A 22,089-nucleotide genomic window follows, 5' to 3' on the forward strand; every position below is an offset into this window, starting at 1 on the left:
TCGGAATTTACAATAAGCTTAAATTGATTGTTGTTCATCATTTTAACCTTATAATTGATGTCCTTATTTTTTAATGTTGACTCTATTTTATTATAGTCAACCACATTACTTATGAGTACTGGAGGTGGCCTAGAGTTTTTCGTGACATTGCCTCGACTTTTAGAATCAGGAACATCCGCTTTCTCAGCGTTGGTTGTCACCTGAACCACTTCCGGAGACGATTCCGCTTTTCTTTTTTTACTGGACCTCTTTTGTTTTAGGATCCAATCCGTTTCTCTGGCGAGTTCCTCCTCATCTGTTGAGTAGGCGTCTAAGACTGACCTCATCTGCTTTGCTCGTGGTGCAGCCTCTTTTTCTTTATGACTGCCCACATTAGACTTATTGTTTGTAATTTGCGTATGCTTCTCTTTCTTTAGTTTCTCATTTTCAGCCCTCAGTTGAAGAACCTCGCATTTCAAAGCCCCACAGAGCTGTTCCAGTTGGCTAATCCTTTTGTGTATGTCAGCATTCTGATCATCACTTTCTTTGTCTTGAGCTTTACTCATGTTTGTACCCTTATTGGTCTGTGGAGCTTGAATGTTCGGTAGTCCACCTTCTCTATTTCTGTTCTTTTCTAAAATCCGCACATCAGATGTAGGTGGTGAACGCCGGGTTTTCGCGTTCCTACGGAACGGATCAATCAAGTAAATGGCTCTCCCCAGAATCCGTAGAGCCGACCTCCGAAGAGGGTGGATTCTCCAACGTAGTTGAATTACCACCTGGGGTACTAAATCCTTTTGTTTTGTCCATTGCACAAATGATTAAATTCTGCATTTTATACCTACTGCCAGGATTCAAAAACTGCCGTCCCTCAGGGATCAGACGCAGACCAGGGAGCCGCCTATTCTGGTCAGACGCTTCTGCATTTACCGCCCGCGCGCTTCCTAACCAACGAAACCCGGATTAAGCGCCGAGTACTCGCTTTCACCCGCTCTCGTCAGCCTTACTAAGTAAGTTGCCCAGGAGACACCCGGCAAATAACTATGTTAGCTACCTTCTAGGAGGTGAGAGTCGGATTTGTTGGCAGAGCTGATGTTTTCAGAGGGCATTTCCTAGCATTTTCAGCCTCACATGTTAGGAAAATGTGAGACTGACTAGGGCCCATGCCAACTTCTGTCCCCCTCTCGAATAAATGTTACTATTCATCCTTGGAATGCATTTTTGATGCATTTTAAATATTTATCGATAACAACAGCACTTTTTAGTTTATGAGTAATTGTGCGAATATGGTGATACCAAGATTTTTCGGGGATTTCTACTCTACAATAATCGCAATATTTTGTAGATAGCTCTTCTAATTTCGCAGGTGAAGTATTATCATCTGCTATAGCTATTTTACGTTTTTTTTTATTAGGTTTTTTATGGAGCTCCCTATGTCTTTTTAAAGCATCTAAGCGAGATAAAGTTTTTTTACAAATTTCACACTCAATTTTTTCTTTATTTGTATGAATGTTTACGTGTCTTCTCAAATTTCTAGAGAAAGTGAAAACTTTAGCGCACACTGGACAAGTTTTATTCATTTTGTTAACTAGGCAAACTTTCTTAACAAGAACTCAATTCATTTTGAAATACAAACTACTTATAGAGGGTTTCGAAAATGGGAATAGGATTTTATACAGACAGAGAGAAAAAAATATAATCAAAAAATCTAGAGAAAAAGATGTGTGGTTTATGAGAATAACTTTTTTAATTTTTTTATTAAAATTTTTATTCAATACATATACAATTTGGTTTTTTTTTATTCAACTTCTTCTTCCTCAGCGTCATCATCATCATGATCATCATCGGATAATAGTTCAGTAGGCTCGATCGTTCTGGTGAATTCCAAATCCACTGTTCACCTTACAATACTCTTCACTTGAAAGTTTTACAAACCCATATTTAGCTGTTTTACCAATTTCGAAGACGTCTTCGAAGATCTACTAGGTAAAATACATCAAACGAATCGTTGACGGTAACCAGTATGCTAATATCAAATTTTGTGGCTATCCCTTTACATGCCGATATTTTGTATATTCGACCGACCTCCAATTCGCTACATTTTATAGTCTGACGAAAGTTGTTGAGACTATTTAATTGCTTTAAATATCTAGCCATCTTAATTGAAGACTTTGTAATTGTGATTAAATAAAATATCCTGTTATTTATACTAAATTTGTTATTCATAAAACCAATTGATATCATTTTTGTAGTAGTACGAATTCATAGTAGCAAAATGTTTTCATTAGATAAAATTAAGAGTAAATAAAGTTAGGTCAAACCAATGGTTTGTATTGTAGCACTTTTCCCTTCAGTCTATGTATACCTATCACACTATTAAAATAATTTTTATTCATATACAAAACTATTTCTAGGATTGCATTTATTTAGGATGACGCATATATGCAGTCTTTGAAATAAAGCAAAAATTAATATAAAAAGGGGTTAACATAATGCTCGATTTTAAGGTTTAATTGTGTGAGTTAAGAAAAATAATTATAATTTTTAATTTCACGGAATTTACCGTTAGCTTTTTGCGTTTATAAAAATTTGGAAAAGCTTGCGGTTTCGGAAATATAAGGTGACAAAAATTCAAATTTTACGAATTTCAAAAGGTGATAACTTGAGAGGGGGTGGAGATGGAAAAAAATTTTTAACAATGAACTATTTGTTAATGTCTTCTAACAAAATGAACTATTTGTTAATGTCTAAAAGCTCCTAAAATTTCAAGCTTCTACAGGCTGGGGTCTAGAAGAAAAACAACATCAAAAATTTGGAAAAAAAGGACTTTAGATAACGGTAAATTTGAACGGCCATTTTGTTTTTCTAAAGTTTAACTATAGTATACCGCGCAAGGGGAAGCAAGCCACTGCCTTTCTGCATTTGCAAAATTTCAAAAATGTTCAACAATTATTTAAAAAAGGCCATTTTTAGGGTTTTGGGGGGATATAACTTCTAGAGGGGGGGAGATAGGTAAAAATTTTGTTCTACGGAAATAAGTTTCTAGTGTACACCTTTTTTGTAAACAAAAAAATTGTCCACGGACGGACGAACGGACAGAGTGAAACTAATAAGCACTTTTTTCAAAAATTTTTTTGGAAAAGTGCTAAAAAAGAATAAAATTGAATTCCATCATCCCAAAATTATTGTTCATATTAAAGCTAAACAAAATGTTTAAAGTTCGGAAAAGATTAGAAAGAAAGTTTTCTTACTCAACAACAAATTACCCAAAATTACTATTAAGCCAAATGTTTTAAGCTTAATAAAAATTTTTTGTAGTAGTATGAATTCATATTAGCAAAATGTTTTCATTAGATAAAATTATACATTTCATATTAAAGCTAAACAAAATGTTTAAACTTCGGAAAAGATTAGAAAAAAAGTTTTCTTATGCGACAACAAATTACCAAAAATTACTATTGGACCAAGTGTTTAAAAATTGATAAAAATTTTAATAATCAGACTGTTCAATAATGTGCAATTTTTTTGTTTTTTCATAAAACCATTTATTATTTTATGTTTTTAGCACTTTTCCAAAAATTTTTTGAAAAAAAGTGCTTATTAGTTTGACTTTGCCAGTCCGTCCGTCAGTCCGTCCGTCCGTTCGTCCGTACGTGGACACTTTTTTTGTTTACAAAACTTCTACACCCTTGAAGATAGAAAGCTGAAATTTAGTATATACATAGATTTTTTCTAGAAACTTATTTCCATAGAACAAAATTTTTACCTATCTCCCCCTCTAGAAGTTATACTCTCCCAAAACCCTAAAAATGGCCTTTTTTAACTACTTGTTGCAATGAAACCATAAGAATTTTTGAAATTTTGGAAACGCATAAAGGCAGCGGCTTGCTTCCTTTAGCGCGGTATACTATAGTTCAACTTTAGAAGAACAAAATGGCCGTTCAAATTTACCGTTATCTAAAGTCTTTTTTTTTCAAGTTTTTGATGTCGTTTTTCTTCTAGACCCTAGCCTCTAGAAGCTTGAAGTTTTAGGGGTTTTTAGACATTAATAAATAGTTTATTTCATTAGAAGAAAATTTTTTCCCATCTCCACCCTCTCTCAAGTTATCGCCTCTCAAATTTGTAAAATTTAAATTTTTGACACCTTATATTTCCGAAGCCGCAAGCTTTTTCAAATTTCTATAAACGCAAAAAGCTAACGGTATATTCCATGACATTAGAAATTATAATTATTTTTCTTAACTCACACAATTAAACCTCAAAATCGAGCATTATGATAACCCCACTTTATCTTAATTTTTGCTTTATTTGAAAGACTGCATAAATCGTTCATCCTAAATATATGCTATCCTAGAAATAGTTTTGTATATGAACGAAAATAATTTTAATAGTGTGATAGGTATACATAGACTGCATTTAAAAACAGAATTTTCACTTGTTGAAGGAAAAGTGCTACAATACACATCATTGGTTTGATCCAACTTTATTTTATTGTTTCTTAATATTAACATATAAATGTTACTAACAATAATAATAATATGACGGTATTATTTAAACCTTTGATATTTAATATATGTTGAGGCCGATGACGACGACGATAATTGATGATGTTGCCGGCTTCACAATGCTTTTAACATCATAATTCTGCTTTTTGAGCGAGTTATTTTGCGACAGCAATTTAACTTTTTCTTGATCCATTTTTCTTTTTTTTCAAAGTCTATCTAATAATAAGCAATATTTGTTCTCTGCTTAAATAGAATAATATTGCTTAGATCAGCATTTTTTTTTAAAATTATATATGTATATTTTCAACAGCACACATTCCAATATGATTAAAAGAACATTTAATTTGTTGACATTCAAATTTTTTTAAACTTGTTGAATTTTGCATGCTTAAATCGATCACATTGTAATTGTAACAAATTTTATTAATCCACTTTTTCTTTTCTTCGCCCTTCACATACCTTGCAAAAAATTGATGACATCGCAAAAATGCGTTTTGCCATCTGACCATTGAAAACCGTACTTAGTTTTAGATGTGAGCATATGATATCCATATGGTTGTCTAATGATAAAATGCTGAACTTCACCGTTTGATGAAAGGGAGGCAATTTCTTTTAATATGAATTTATTGTTGTTATCTCTAAAACCTTGTACATCGATGATGACGTAATCCATGATAGTTTTTGTTTTCACTTCTGTGACTGATTAATATGTATATGATCATGAAAGCACCCCCTCCAATAAATGGTGGAATATCTAATACACAGAACGAGTCTGAAGTGATACTTAATGATTTTATTGTAGTTTGATTACATGTGCAATTTATCATATCTTTTTTTAAATAATTTTGACGAGTTCCCCGCTCAATGGCGTTAATTCTACTAATCTGTCATGTAGCATTAGACGGTAAGCTATGGTATTTGCAGGTATCATTTCTGAAGTTTTCAATTCGGTCGTAACATCAACCGGCCCCATTTTTAGATTTTCATTTTGATAGCGTGTATCTATAATTAGGATCGTAGTCTTTTGCTTAAATTCCTGTAACGTTAACAATGGTTCAGCAACAGGATAATTATAATAACTACTTCGAAATCTTGTATAGGCATCATAAGCCACCCCATAACGATTTCTTTCAAATAGTAAATTCATGTCTTCGTATGGATAGCATTCTGAATTGAGGTAAACTTTTAGATCACTTATATTATAATGAACAAATTTTGATGGATCTTTCGTAATTTGATTAAGTTTATCTGTTTGTAGTGCAAAAATAATGAAACGATGTTTTTCCAATTGAGTTGTTGTTTTTACATTCCAAATATGATGATTAGTATTTTGTGGAATTGAATGGATGAGACTTGTTAATTGAAGATATATAGCTATTACTATCATAAAGGAACATGTTTATAATATATTTTCTTGTTTTTTCAAATGTAGTCTTACCGTTATAGTTTCACCTTGAAAATTAATCAAATTGCCGATCTGATCAATTAATTTTATCACGATTGTACTGATTCTGTTGACGGCCACGGGTAAATAAATAAGGTTTCGCGGGACTTCGATTATTTTATACCCTGGTGGTACTGCAATTGAAAATGCGTGTAGAATATGTGTTCTTTATCGTTAATATACGTTCCTTGTATAATACTGCATTAATGCGTATAATGTTAATTTTATTGATATCAATAGGTAAATCTGATACATGCCATTTATTTGCTTCAAGTTTCCCCTGACTAAATCCTAATAAATTCCCAATTACACCTTTTTGCAGAAATGAATCTCTTCAGTTGAAAAAATTTCGCATTTCAATATATTATTATTTGGTTTTATATGAAGTTTTTGCTTATCTGCTTTAGTGTCATTAATTTGCAACTCTCTTTTAAGAAACTCTTCTATATCTTCAACTTCATAGGAACCAATCGGAATATTGATGGTTCTACTACCGATAATGAATTTATTCTTATCATTATCAATATTCGGTATTGAATTATATGTCTGGAAATCAACTAAAACACAAACATAGTCTCCTTGTAGAGCTATAGGTGGGAAATATTCTGCTGTTAGGATGAAACTGTTAGCATTTAAAGTTAATGTTAAAGACATGATAGGTTATGAATTACTGAAACTAATCCATTTACGCATTATCCTTTATATCACCTCAACTATCATAATTAATTTAACTAGTTGATTAATATTCATATGTAATTCTAAAATTCAAAGCGAAAAAAAAATAACCTTGAACCTGATATCTCAATTTTGTGGTCATTATAAATCTCAACATATGAAAAATTTTGACCTACTTTTGCTTTTCATTTCTTATTATGTTTTTTCTTGAACTTGAAATTTTGTAGCAATGTATACAAAAATAATAACAACACAAATTAATTTTATTCATAAAATTTTTTATTAGATAAAAAGCGTAAACATAAATGACTTATGTTTACGCTTATGTACTTCTTATAATTATATGAAATTTTATCACCCAAATATTTAACAACTTCAATTGGTGGTTGTAAGTTTCCAAAACTATCAAAATATTGAATATTATTTAAATTCTTATGATATGCTACCCAATGTGTGCCTCGGCCTGTAGAATCATCTAAATTTATAATACCACATTCATGTTTCCATATGGTTTAGTTTTAGGGAGATTATCTCTCATAAAAACGCCTCGGAAATTTTGTAAATACTTTCGACCAAAAGCGTTTATATCAATATTTGTCAGTGCTCTTTTGGGCAGCAAATTTAGTGGTTTTTTGGAGCTAAATATAATCCAAACCCTTTTTTATATGGTTTAAATTGTAGACCTTTTCCTCTAATATCAATAGGTTCCATATTCTTATAGTGACGTTCACTTTCATTTAACATCTTCTTTGCATTTTTAGCATCGTTGACAGCTTTAGCTATACCAGCAGCACCTCCTGTAAGAGCTCCAACAGCTGAAAGACCCGCAAATATCGGAATTAATGGTAGAATACCACCGGTTTTAAGAACTGGAATTATACGTGGAATTTTTATCGATTTCTTATTTTTACCAATATTTTTAGCTGCTTTAAGTGCAATTTTTATTGCATCTTTTTCTTTTTCAGGTTTATATCCTTTAATAGCAATTTTAGCTTCATGGATTAATTTTCTTAAAGGTTGTTTCTTCTTTTTTATCCCATTTCTACAACCCATTCCAGTTTTAACTTTTGCCTTCATTGCGTTTGTTACCAACCAGGCGTTAGCTCGTTCACCAAAACTTGAATTTTTTGCTTTAACTGTCTGCCAGGCCTTTTCTGCTAATATATTATCAGCAATATGATGATCAGCAATAGTGTTACTTCTAGAATGCGCAATATCATGCTCTTTGCAAGCCTCGTCTAAACGATTAATACCCTTATCACCACGAGCTAACCGCTCTTTTAATTTTGTTCCAGGACCACAATAGTTGTAACCAGGTAAATGAGCTTCAAATGGTAATTTATTTATCAAAGAATTCAATAATCCTCCTTCTTCCCTCTCAACAATATGTTTATTAGTGAACGCCATTCGATTGTTGAACTTTATTTAAAATTTATTCCTTTTTCGAAAGTAAATCAAATGCAAATGATTGCAAAAGTATAAATTAAATAATCTTATATTAAGTTCAACTAGTAGGAGCTATGAAGTTTATCAAAGTGCATGACACAATAAAAGTAAAAAATTTTGACAAAAATCGGGTAGCAAAAAGAAAAGGAAACATGGAGCAATGTTTCCAGTTAGTATTAGGGGTTTAATTGTGGGCCCATCCAATTGCGGTAAAACTAACGTAATGTTGAGTATGTAAAACAGGAAGAATACAGTACTGATAAATTTAATATGATGTCATTCGTCGAAAATAAAATAAAAACACCAAAGAAGGAAAAATCCGAGTTTGAAAGTTTTTTAACATCAACTCCTAACACAATCACATTTACAAATTCAAAAAGTGGTAAATTAGAATCATCATTGTCTACATAATTACAAGACATACACCTCTACATAATTACAAGAAATCACAACTTGATAAAAGTTATGGCCCTTATTTTGATCATAATTTGGGAACCAGCAAAATAGGTAACGCAAAATTTAGCATAGATGGCGAAAGCAATCACATAATAATTGATGAGCAGATCTTTAAGGGGACTGAAGGTTTATATGCTCTAATATTTAAACTGAAACCGGAAAACTATACCGAAAATGATTTGAAGCAATATCCAAAAATATTGGAAAAAACCAACGCCCATCGGAGAAATTATAATTCATTAGAAGAAATTAAGGGTAATAAGGGATTTAAATATCAAAATATTATTAAAAAACTCTACATTCATGAACAGGCGCGGTCCTGATGTATTCGTCGCCCTAAGCGGTTCCTAAAAAGTGCGCCCCCCCCCCTTCAACCTTTTCACCTATTTTATTACTGTGAACAAAATTTAATGGGCATTGCACATTGTGCATCATAAAGCACTTTCTTGTAACCTTATTGTGCTGAATTATAGAATTAAAGTCTGGAACTAAACTTTCAATTTTTTGTTTTATAAATTCAAAAACAAGGTAATTTATTTAACTGTACGTTTTTTTATGAAGTTATGATCAGATTTATATCAATCACTTAAACTTGATATTTTGATTTTAACAACCAAAAAATTTACTTTTTGACGTACAAGTGAAACTTATTGTAAAAGGTTCTATGAAAATTATATCAAACGAACTTTTTCAAAGCTTATTTGAATATGAAAAAAAGTAAAAATTTATTTTTATTTTTATTCGTAATTTTAAATTTACGAACAAAATTTGGCTTTTTATTTCACAAATCGCCTGAAAATTGAAGCAGCGTATAAAAAAAGTTACGACTTGCATTCAAAAATTTAAGGAAAATCAAAGTTTCGTTCTAAAATTTGTGACTGAAAAAATAAGCTTTTTGCATGTATGAAACAAATTAAATATAATGTGTACGAACGAGTGTAGCCAGGGAGATCACTAAGCATAATAAAAACATTGCTTTGTGATATAATTATATGTGTACGAGCAAGTGTTGATAGGGAGCAATCTCAGCAAAATAAAAATTTTGCTTTATGAGATAATTATATGTGTACGCATGAATGTTGATCTTATACATATTAGGCAATATAAATTATGTGTACATGTGTATTTTTGAATAATTTATTTGTTGCGTACATTGCTTCTATATATGTATGTATATTATATGAGATGATTTCACTTATATATATGAACGATTGAATGTATAAAGCTGTGTGAAGTAATATTCTGTGTTTATAGGCATATACAATACATAAAAAATAAGAATGAAAGAGTAGTGTAGAGTAAAGAAATGTATGAGTAATTTTAATTCTATGAACATTTTTTGTTATATGGTGCAAATAGAAAATATATGTAATAACAAAATATTATGTTTGCATGTAGGTAGATTTTATTAAGTTAATTTCGCTATACTATAGTATATTTCGCTATAGTAATGAAATAGTAGGAGTTTATGGGTTGGTTGAGTCAGAAAATAAAACTCTTGAAAATAAAATAAAGCAAGAACATAATACAAAAATAAAAGATATTATTAATAATCAACGAAACGACTTAAGAAACACGGAAGCATATTATACTAGAAAAATTAATGAAATTAAAAAGGTGAACAAGTAAAATCAATCAGTATACGTTCAACAACAGCGGCTTCAAAATGGAGATACCACAAATTGGATATAAATTAAAAATTGTTTTAAATAAATATGAAGAAATTTTATTGGAGGAACATTATAATGAATTGAAGGAACATTTTAAATTTTTACTGCAATTCAAAAACTCTACTCGGTTAGAGACAAAAGACTATGGATATCATTATTCAATAAGTCCATATTCTTCAGACGTTCCCGTTGAAATTATTATGATTAGAATTGTAAAGATAATGCAATTGTATGAAAGAATTGAAAAAAATAAAATAAGAGTATAAAATAAAAAAAAAAACAAATATTGTTTTAATTATTTATGTTTAAAATGAGTAAAGATGAGGTTCTTGATTAAATTGAGTGTCTGAAAAACCTCGATTCTTAAAAATATTTAGGGAAAAGATTTTTTTAATAATTAATCAGAAATATGAGTAAGAGAGCTGTTGTTGAAGAATTACATAAACCTGCAGCAAGAAATTTTCAAAGACATAACATAGAGTTATTATAAAGGGTTATGATGACTTATGGTAAGCTGATTTAATTGAAATAGGAGCTTATGCAAAGGAAAATAGGGGATATAAATTCCTCTTGACTGTAATAGATACTTTCTCAAAATAAGCTTGGGCTATACCAATAAAAAATAAAACTTCTGATGGTACCAATGAAGCTATGGAACTAATTTTTAAAGAAGCCAAGCGATATCCAAAAAATCTTCAGACCGATGATGGAAAAGAATTTTTTAACAAAATTTTTAAAAAAATAATGAGTAACTATCAAATAAATCATTATTCTACATATAGCTCATTAAAAGCTTCTTTTGTGGAACGTTTCAACCGAACTTTAAAAGAAAAAATGTGGAAAGAATTCAGCTTCAATGGAAATTATAACCAATAAAATCATACAAAGCTTCGAACCATACAAAGACGCTTAGTAGATATAAATAAAAATAATGCTAATGAGTTGTTGTCAAGGGCATACAACCACATTAAGATTTCACAATGAGAAAAACTCAAAACTGGTGACTCAGTTCGGATAAGCTAGTTTAAACATGTTTTCGAAAAAGGTTATACACCTAACTAGACTACAGAAATATTCAAGATAAGGAAAGTGCAGATAACACACCCTGTAGCATACTTATTAGAAGACTACGAAGGTCAACCAATTGAATAAACAAATCTAAACATAATGACATTTATTTAGTAGAAAAAGTTTTAAAAACTAAAGATGATAAAGTTTTTGTAAAATGGCTTGGCTTTCCATCAAGCCACAATTCCTGGATAAATAAAACAGATTTAATTTTATAAAACTTCTTTTACTTGCATAGTATATTAAAAAATACACTAAAATTAATAGAAAATTTTAATATATTAAGACATTTTCATATGATAGGTTTGCTTTATCTGGCGTAAATCAAATATTGTATCTGCTGGAGATTGATAGTCTCTAACTCACCACTGCTTGTAAAGTTGGAATCATATGAACATCTTAATATCTTATTTTAATATTTTCATCTTCACCATATTCCAATCTGAAATGTCTGTAGAAGACTTGTGCACTTTGTGTTATTCCACCGATAGCCACTTCTTTTGCAATTAAATCGTTTTTAAATGCTTAGATTGCTTCTTCTACTGATACAAATTGGGAAACTGAGTTAGGTTTCAAAGAATTATCTGAATCAGAAGATATATTAGTTGTTGTTGTTGTTGCTATTGTTGCTCCAGATTCAGCTACATGCTTGAGGAATTGTACCAATAGATTTACCTTTATAGTTTAATTCAGTTCATTGTGGGTGAACACGTAAGAAAGTATTAATTAATTTAAAAAATCAACTTAAAAAGAAAGTTTTTGTTTTTGTTATTGTATTATTTAAATTATAAGTGCAATTCAGCAAAAAAAATAAATAAGAAACCAATTTTATTAAATTTGTTTATCAATACGCATTCAAAGTATTAATTTAATTAAGTAATCAAAGACCTTAAAAAACAAGTCAAAAAAAAAATTTTTTTTAATTACTTAAATTATAAAGTGATATTCATCAAAAAAAATCAAATTTTAATGATACAAGTATACAACCAAATTTTATTAAACTAATTTATAAACATGCAATGTCAAAAGTGTAATAACAAAGTTGATAGACAATCAAAAAATGTTGAGTGTCAGGTTTGCAAAAGCTGCTTCAGAACACAACTTCAAAGAAATTTACGTGTTCAAAATGCAGCTCCAAGAGGCCTTATTCACCGTCATCGCACTCTAATATATTGCCAAAGTTTACGGCCAAAAATTTACCTAGTACATCCGATTTAAATGCAAATTCTGATAAATTGGATCGAGAAAGAGTGTATTGTATGTTCGAGGAAAAAAAAAAATTCCCGAAACATACTTCGAAAAACTTTTGGCACTAGAAGTGGAAAATTCCTCGTTAAAGAAGAAAGTATCGATATTAGAAAATAAGATTGACAATATGGAGCAAAAAGAACTCAATAACTGTTTAGATCTGGTTAATATTCCAGATTTAGAAAACCATAACTCTATAGGTACTGCAGTTAATATACTTGGCTCCACGTTAAAATCAAACGTTCAGGGAAGTGCTAGTCTTGGAAAGTTGAAGCAAACGCACAACAGCAATGCAGTGAAATTAAATATAATGAGGATTGCTTTTCGCTCAAATGAAACCAAACAAGAAGTACTGACAAGAAAAAAGGAACAAAATCGAAAAATATCATATAATGGTAAGAAAATATATGTAAATGAAAGTTTAACGTCAAAAAAAAGACAAGTTTATAAATCTGCTAGGGAAATTTGTAAAGAAAAAAAACTATAAGTATATCTGGATAAAAAATGGTAGAATTTTAGTGCGAAAGACTGAAGGAGCAAACATTAATATTATTAAAATCTTTTCTGATTTAGAAAAATTATAATCGTAAATAATAAAACAAAATGAAACAATCTTCTTCTACCTTATTGCCTATAATGTCTATCAAACTCATAATACACCAAAATATTCGCATTTTAGGAAAAAATTTCAATACGTTTCTTTCTCATTTACAATCAATGCAAGAATTCCCATTAATTGTAGTCTTAAAGGAAATCTGGATTTATGATAATGAGTCGGAATATTACAATATTAATGGTAACTCTTTGCATTGTAATTGTAACAACACCTATGCGTCGGGTCGTGTTGCTGTGTACACTAAAGTAAATTTCCCTGGTACGTGCTCTTCAATTTCCTTGAGTACAGCTGATGTAATTAAAATAAACTGTACATATGAATGTACTAATTTTATAATTTTCTGCCTATATAAGTTCAATAATACTCACTCAGAAAGCCTTACTTTTTCAAATGATTTTGATGATATTTTAATGAACGAATCAAGTAAAAATCTTATTGTAATAGGAGACTTTAATATTGACATACTAAAAGAAAATCCATTACAGAATCGTTATTTGTGTATGATGTCTTCACATGGTTTAGATTCTTTAATTGACTTACCTTGTATTGTACTTGTATTGATCATATATTTTTAAGATTGCAAAATCGATCAGTGATTATGGAATTTTCAGTAGAAAATTTAATTCTCGGTATTTCAGACCATAACATGATCTCTCTTGTTTTGCTATCCAAGTTTCCAGCATTAATAAAAAATGGGTTAAACTCTTCCGAAAAAGTTGTTCAGAAATCCAAACTAATTGAAGCCTTACAACATGAGAGTTGGGAAGAAGTTTATTGCGACGAAAATGCATCTTATGCTTATGATAGGTTCATTAAATTACTCGGAAATCATATTAACTTGTGTTCTATAGAAGCATCTAAACCAAGTAGGACAAGGAAATTAACGCCTTAGATTACGGATCAGCTTTTATCAAAAATAAGATTCAAAAATAAGGTAGGCTTAAGATATAAAAATGATCCAAAAAATGTAGGCTTAAAAAATGAATTTAAAAATTATGTAAGGAAATTAACTCTGAGATATCGGTATTGCGTGAAAGGTATTATTGTTCTGAACTTGATAAACACAATGGTAACCCTAAAATGGAATGGCAATTAGTTAATAGTATACTGAACTCTAACTCTGCTCATATTGAAATAAATGAAATTGAAGTTGGCAATAAAAAAATTCAGCTCACATCGCGAACGAATTTAATAAATTTTTTGTTGAGTCAGCAGATATTTCAATTAGTAATTTTAACCAACGATGTAACTGTGTGCAAAATAATTTCAGTTTTTTACACAAAAATATGCAATCTAACACTTTTGGTTATTTGGAAATTACTAAAGAAGAAGTGAATGAAATGATTTTACAATTAAACAATAAAAAATCTTGCACTGAAGATAAAGTTAGTAATGTTCTATTAAAAGATATTGCACCTTATGTTAGTCAAATACTAAGTTACATATTTAATAAATGTCTTTTAGAAGGTGTATTTCCATCAGCTCTCAAAAGTGCTGAAGTTCTACCTCTTCATAAAAAAGGCTCAAAAATAATGCTATCAAACTACAACCCTATTTCATTATTACCTTCCATTAGTAAATTATTTGAGAAATTAATTTAAAAAAGAATGATTGGTTTCCTTTCGAAAACCAACTTTTTTCATAATAACCAGTTTGGCTTTGCTGAGGGTAAATCCACTGAAGATGCGATTTTTAAACTTTGCTCAAAATTATATTCCAGTTTAAATAATAGCAATAACACTCCAGCTCTATTTATTGATATAAAAAAGGCTTTTGACACCATTAACCATGAAATTCTTTTAGACAAATTAGAAGCTGCTGGTTTTACAGGAAATATTTTAAAATTCTTGGGCTCTTACGTGGAGGATAGAATACAAAGAGTGAAAGTAGATAAATTTTTCAGTGATCGAGCTTATTTAAATATAGGGGTGCCTCAAGGCTCCGTTTTGGGACCGCTACTTTTTTTAATTTGCATTAACTCACTATTTTTTCAGTCCTTCAGAGGGAAAATCACGGGATTCGCGGATGATTGCTCTATTCCTTATAGTGAAAACACTACATTATCCTTAAAGGAAAGTATAGATTATGATTTAAAATTACTTGAAAGGTGGTTTTTCATACATAAACTTATAATAAGTAGTAAAACTAAACTTATGATATTCCAACTGAAGCATTCCATATGCGAAAAATGTGATCTTACATCTATGTCATCAATTAACGATTGTTCGAGGAATTGCTTTGGTATTGAAATAGTAAATAATTATAAATATTTAGGAATAACTATAGACAACAAATTGAACTGGAAACTTCACATAAATAATATTCATAAATATTTGTTATTATGCATCCGTAAATTCTATGTACTTAGGAACTTTTGTTCTAAAAGCTTATTAATTAAATTTTACTATGCGGTGGTCCAATCCAAACTGCAATATGGGATTTTAGGTTGGGGAGGAACATATTTTAACACAATAGAACCCATTGTGATTGCTCAAAAATACATTATGAAAATAATCTACCATAAAACTAGAACATATAGTAGTTGGTCGTTATTCCAGGATTCGTTTGTACTCCCGCTTAGACATCTCTATGCTTATAAATGTTTTAAAAAAATGTTTAAATCTGGAACTTCATTACGTATAGGTAGTTGCAATTATTACAATCTTAGAACAAACAAACTTAATCTATTTGGATCGAAAACTCATTATAAAAAATTCTTTGAAATTCGAGCGCCAATTTATTTTAATAATCTTCCTCTTCACATTAGAAATGAAACGGTTTCTCATAAATATTTAAAATTATACAAAGCTTGGCTATTATCAATTAATTATTACGACTTTGCAAAACTTAATTAATTGTGGAATTTACTTGTTGTTGGTAATGGTTGGTAATTCATTCCGTGAACGTTTCCTTCTCACTCTTTGTATTTCTTCTCTTATTCTTTTCAATTTTGAAAAGTTTTATTGAGTTGGAAATACTCAGGAGAGGGAAAGTCCTCGGTTCACTTCATTAATTTGAAATGACCCATGAGATAATTTAAATTAAGATTTAAAATTCTGATTTTTAATAATTTTAGATGCGCCTAATATAACACCTTCAAATAGCTTGGGGGATGTCGCGGTGGTTTACAACAAAAATTTTATCAAATCAATTAGTATTCATGGCAGATCTGTTGTTGATATAAGACCCAACATTGAGAAAGATAGGGTTCTTACTTTCTGCACAGCACTTTTTCGAACAAAATCCTGCTGTCAGTTGGAAAACATATTATTAAATGCTGATAATCTTCAATTGTCTTTGCTTAAACTTGTGGACATTCCCCCTGAAACTTCCTCAAAAAAAAAAATTATAATGCAGTATCATTTGACTATAAAGAAGAATCCAGCTCTTCAGAGATAAATGATTTTAAATAGATAGTCTTGTCTGAAAACTACGATAGAATTAGTCCTGCAATGCTCAAAATTCTATATTTCGTTATTAAAATGCATGTGAAAAGAATTAGTGATGAAGAAAATATTACCCTTTTTAAAGAACGTATTGCTAAGAAGTACTTTAACTGCGATTATCAAACTTTGTGTAATAAAGAAATTAAGCAAATGATATTAAATTACTTATGTTGTTCTTTCTACCCAATGAGTAACTGCATGTTTTAAAAATAGTAGCTGATTTGTTAAACAAGATAGATATAAGAATTGATATAAATATAAAATAAAATTTGTCTTAAACCCCACATTTACTGTTTACTATTTATATGTATATAAATTGTATTAAGATACAGCTATGCAACACTAGTGAGTTTCTCACTACTGCATAGTTTATATTTTTGTTTTATTTTCTATTTTAATTTTCATTCAGATTTTAATATTTTTTTGGAACAATATAATATTGTGTAATTTTAAATTTTGAATTAATTAAGTTTTTGAAATAGTTATAAGTTAATAATAAATTGTTATATTATATATTATAGCACACTTTTATTAGACCTTAAATATTATAATCTTGAATACATATTGTAAATTTGAATAAAATAAAATAAAAAAAAATAAAAAAAAAATAAAAAAAAAATAGCCAAAAATAAATATGAAATTAAATAAAAACCTGCATGCATCTTGTTTTATTATTTTAACGATGTTAACACCTCGAAAATTGATAGTCAAATAATATTGATTTTACTTGTTCGTTTTTATTTATTGATTTCCTAGCATGAAGGTACTTAATTTGGTTTATTATTTTGATAAATAAAATTCTGTTCTTTTTTGAAAACCTTCCATATAATTCATATTTTGCTCATTGAATTTTTCGAGAGCTTTTCTTAGTTTTGATAATAACTCCCCAATTTTCGCTTTATTATTCTTTTCATTATATATATTCTCTATAGAGGAAATATACAATATACCTTCTTCAAGTTTTTATCTAAATATAGACTTTTTATTTTGATTTTCTTTAATTTATTGTTTAATTTATCGGGAAATATATTTGAAATAATGCGTTCAATAAATAAAAATCTCGAATAAAGGTGCAACCATTAGATGCTTGTATTTATATAAAAAACTAAAAAAGAGATTTATGAAATATAAACCATAAGCTATCATGTTTATCATATTATAATACTATTCTAATTGTAGGGAATCTCCTGACGTCATTTTTCAAGTTCACATATCTAGTATACTATATTTTTTAATTCCTTCATTCTATATACATATATACACATACATACGTTTTTTTCTTTTTTAATAAAATTTCTTATCTATCATTAAACTAAAATTTTGTTTGAAAACCACAAAAAAATTTTCGTATCCCCAAACTTTTTATTTCGCATTTTTTTAAACTCTGTAGGGTACTATTACCAAAACTGTACGATTTTCATACATTATTTCAGAAGAATAAGAATAAATAAAAAGCCCTTGAAAAAATAAATAGTACATGCAACTATTGAAAATTCCTAATGTAACAAAAAATTTCTCAATAATCTAAATGGCCTGTTAGGAGATCTCCTGACGTCATTTTTAAAATATATTATGGCAATGAAAATGAAAATGTGTGTGTGTGGTTTTAATAATACGAGCTTACTGTATTATTAAAACCACACACACACACACAACGGATCGCATTCAAACCAAACCAACTGTCGTAGAATGGAGGAATGAAAAAACACCGATAAAAATTTTTTTTCCTTATCACACAAAAATTTTTAAATTTTAAATTGGTTATCACAACAAACCGAATCCACAAAAAGATCCACAGAAATCCACCCAGAGATCTACAATTTCTCCGTTTTTCCCCAATCTATACTACTCATGTAACAGTGTAGATTTTATTAAAACATTTCTTAAAAAAGTGATCACTTTTTGTTATGACTCACACTTCTAAATATGAATTTACATACAATATTTATACCACCAAAAGTAAATAAAAAATTACACCTACAGGACGTACTACCATTTTGTAAAAAACGGTTACAAAGCACCTTGGAGCGGTTGAAGGGGGAGGGGGTGAAGGGGGAGGGCGGGTGGAATTCTTGCTTTTCCTGGGACCCTGGAGGTAAAACCCTATCTAATGCCTTTTGTCCCATGTCTCTAGCCCTTCTAGAAGTACCCGTACTTTTTGGTAATTTTTCAAATAAAGAAAAGGTTTAGTCAAAAACAAAATAATAATTTTATTCACATATATGTATGTACATATGAATGTATTAGAATTGAACATTTTGAAATTTTCTAATGGAACAATTAAAAATAAAATTATAAATATAAACATACATAATTATGAATGGATACCTGTTTTTTTAAAACTGCGGGTGAACATATAGGATTAAATTTTTTAAATAAAGAAAAGGTTTAGGCAAAAACAAAATAATAATTTTATTCAAATATGTATATGTACATATGAATGGATTAGAATTTAGCATTTTACAGTTTTTCGCTCGAACAATAAAAATAAAATTTTAGGTAGATATTTATTTAACATTGCGATCTGACATTTATTTAAGTTTATTTCGATTTTTCGAACTTAAAATATATGTGAGATCATTATATTTTCGAATATTATTTATTTCTTGTTCTCGGTTTGTGTTTCTAATAATAAAAAGTATTATTTTATTTGTTGGTTTGCGTTTCTAGTAATATGAAGTATAAAAGGAAAAGGAGCTTTTGTTATACAAAATTTTTTTCAGAAAATCTTAAAATAGGGCTGTTTCGGGGCTAAAAGGTTCCAATGTCATATTTTTCTGGGACTCTGGAGGCAAAACCCTATCTAATGCCTTCTGTTCCATGTCTCTAGCCCTTCTATAAGTACCCGTACTTTTTGACACCTGAGAAGTAGCTATATATATATAACTAGTCGTGTGTGCTTGCATTGCAAGCCTTGCAAGTATTATGCCTGTAGTTTTGAAATTGTGTTCCATTCTGTGGCTGAGATATTTTCAGTTTACACTATTTCTTCAAAAACACATCCGTAGTATACATATAGATATGTTTTTTCCTATTAAATGATAAGATAAAACTTAAAATAAGAAAAGTTCTGAAAAATAATTACCAAAAAATACATAATTAAAAAAAATAATTAGTTCCTTTGAGATCTCATACCTTTTGAGTAATTTATTGAAGAACCTTGCTTTGAGTTATGTGGCATATAGTCGTAAAATTCTATTTGCATTATCCTATACTATTATATAGGGTAATGCGTATAGAATACAATTTCTATCGTAATGCTCTTGATTAATAAATTTGAAATAAAATTTTAAGCATACATAAACCTACATAATTATGAAAGTATACCTTTCTTTTAAAACTGCCAAAAATAAAATAATGATTGTATTCAAAGATATGTATGTACATATGAATGTAATTTTTCAAATAAAGAAAAGGTTTAGGCAAAAACAAAATAATAATTTTATTCAAATACATGTATGTACATGAATGCATTAGAATTTAATATTTTAAAATTTTTTGTTCAAAAAATTAAAAATAAAATTTTAAACACAAGCATACATAATTATGTATACCTATTTTTTTAAATCTGCGGGTGAACCTACAGAAATAAATTTTTCAAATAAAGAAAAGGTGTAGACAAAAATAAAATAATAATTGTCTCCGGGTGTTCACTTCTAAATTCTGCTGTTGTATTTATTCAAATAAAAATAAAAATAATATTACAGTTAAACAAAAACCGATTTGAAAACAAATTATAATAACAAAAATGGTTTTGATGTGTCGAAATCTTTTTTTCAATAAAATCGAAGCTAAGAAAGTGTTAACCGTGAAAGCAACTGTTTCCATTTCTGTTTCATTTATAGACGGTGTTGCTGGTCAAATAGAAAGATGTCAAAAACTCAGAAATGGGACTGTATTAATTAAAACGAAAAATATGACACAGACAGAAAAACTAATCAAATTGAAAAAACTAAATGACATAACTAGCGTTTTAGTAGAAGAGAACAAGATATTGAATGAGAGAAGAGGTGCTGTCTTTTGTCCTGATTTTAAAATACTTCGACACGGACGACGAAGTTCTAAAAGGAACGAAAAATCCAAATGTAATTGAAATAAAAAGATTTACTAAACTCGTAATAAAATAACTGGTCGGTAAAATAAAAGTAGCAACTTATATATATATTCTAAAATTTAGTATAACAAATTTACATCGAAATATAAAGGTGCAATATTTAATATATTCCATTGGGGCTTATATACCGCTAATATTTCATTGCACGAATTGCCTCGAATTTAATCACTTTACAGCTGACTATGGAAAGAAAAAATTACGTTTAAATTGCAGTGAAGAATGGCATCTATTAAATGACAATTCTAAATGAGACAAAGTGCCAAAATGTGTAATTGCTCTGAAAACCATAATGCGTTAGTTAAAATGTGGCCTAAATTTATGTTTGAAAAGGAAATTAACTCAATTAAAGGAAAAGAAATTTAATATGAATATAAAGGTTTGCTTTTATACGACCAATAAGTGACATACTAAAGGCTTCATCTAAAACATGCACTTGCATGTGTACCTGTAACTTAAAGTCAATTGAGACTGTTGATACTTCTAAGAATTGAAATATTGAGATAACTAAGCCTCGAACGCAACTGATTTCTAAAACGTTCTCACCAAGAGAAACTATTCTTAAGAACAATAACATCATCTATGTTTTTGTTGTCTATAAGAAACTAAGTTTATATAATATGTGTAAAATCTAATATGAGCTCTGAAGAAGTTCATTGACATACCAATTTACAAGCAATTCCTTTATAAATTCCTTTAAAAATCTCTTATCGTTAAATATTATTGAACTAGGAAATTTTGTTAAAAAATTTGACAGCCCACTTCTATTGCTTGGATACTGCAATTTCCATAATACTTCCTGGGGCTCAAAAAAATCTTGTAAGCGAGAAAAATTATTGAAAAACTTATTCATCATTTTTCATTGAATTTATTGAATAATGGCAAATCAAGACATTTTAGTTTCTCATATGAATTTTTCTGTGCAATTGATTTGGCATTTGGCAGTCCAATATTACAACACTATTTTGATTGGATAATTAATAACGATTCCCACAGTAGTGATTATTTACCATAATTTGAAAATATTTGAAAACATTTGAATTTAAAAATATAAATAAACATAAATTGTTTTTGACACCATTTTTTTAATGCAGCAAAGAAATTTATGTCTATTATTATCAAAATGGCAATCAAAAATCGTAAATATTTATTCAGAAAGTATGGTTCTACTATAAACTTACAGATTATAAAAACTTTATAAAAGCCAAGTATAGTACAAGAATTTATTATAGATATAATAAGAAAAAACCATGGAAAGAATTCGCTTCATTGGCATCAACTAGAACACTTTCGAAGTATTTGATAAAATTCGTGCTATCAATATCAAATACAAAAATCAAACCATAAAGTCCATACTGTGTAATAATCAATTTGTAGTTGATAGAGGGAATTTTGCTGAAGTTCTAGCAGAACATTTTACCAAAA

The 22,089-nt window shown here is 29.1% G+C and overlaps 1 protein-coding gene across 1 annotated transcript; it reads right to left on the bottom strand.

Moving 5' to 3' along the window:
• Nucleotides 1-5,319: 5,319 nt before the first annotated feature.
• On the bottom strand, nucleotides 5,320-5,871 carry LOC129616348 (uncharacterized). The gene has a single exon (XM_055531968.1). It carries the CDS (start codon nucleotides 5,869-5,871, stop codon nucleotides 5,320-5,322), a length of 552 nt encoding a protein of 183 aa, XP_055387943.1.
• Nucleotides 5,872-22,089: the final 16,218 nt, after the last annotated feature.

Source organism: Condylostylus longicornis, unplaced genomic scaffold, assembly GCF_029603195.1.
Source record: "Condylostylus longicornis isolate FDR11 unplaced genomic scaffold, ASM2960319v2 ptg000184l, whole genome shotgun sequence".
NCBI classification, from domain to species: domain Eukaryota; kingdom Metazoa; phylum Arthropoda; class Insecta; order Diptera; family Dolichopodidae; genus Condylostylus; species Condylostylus longicornis.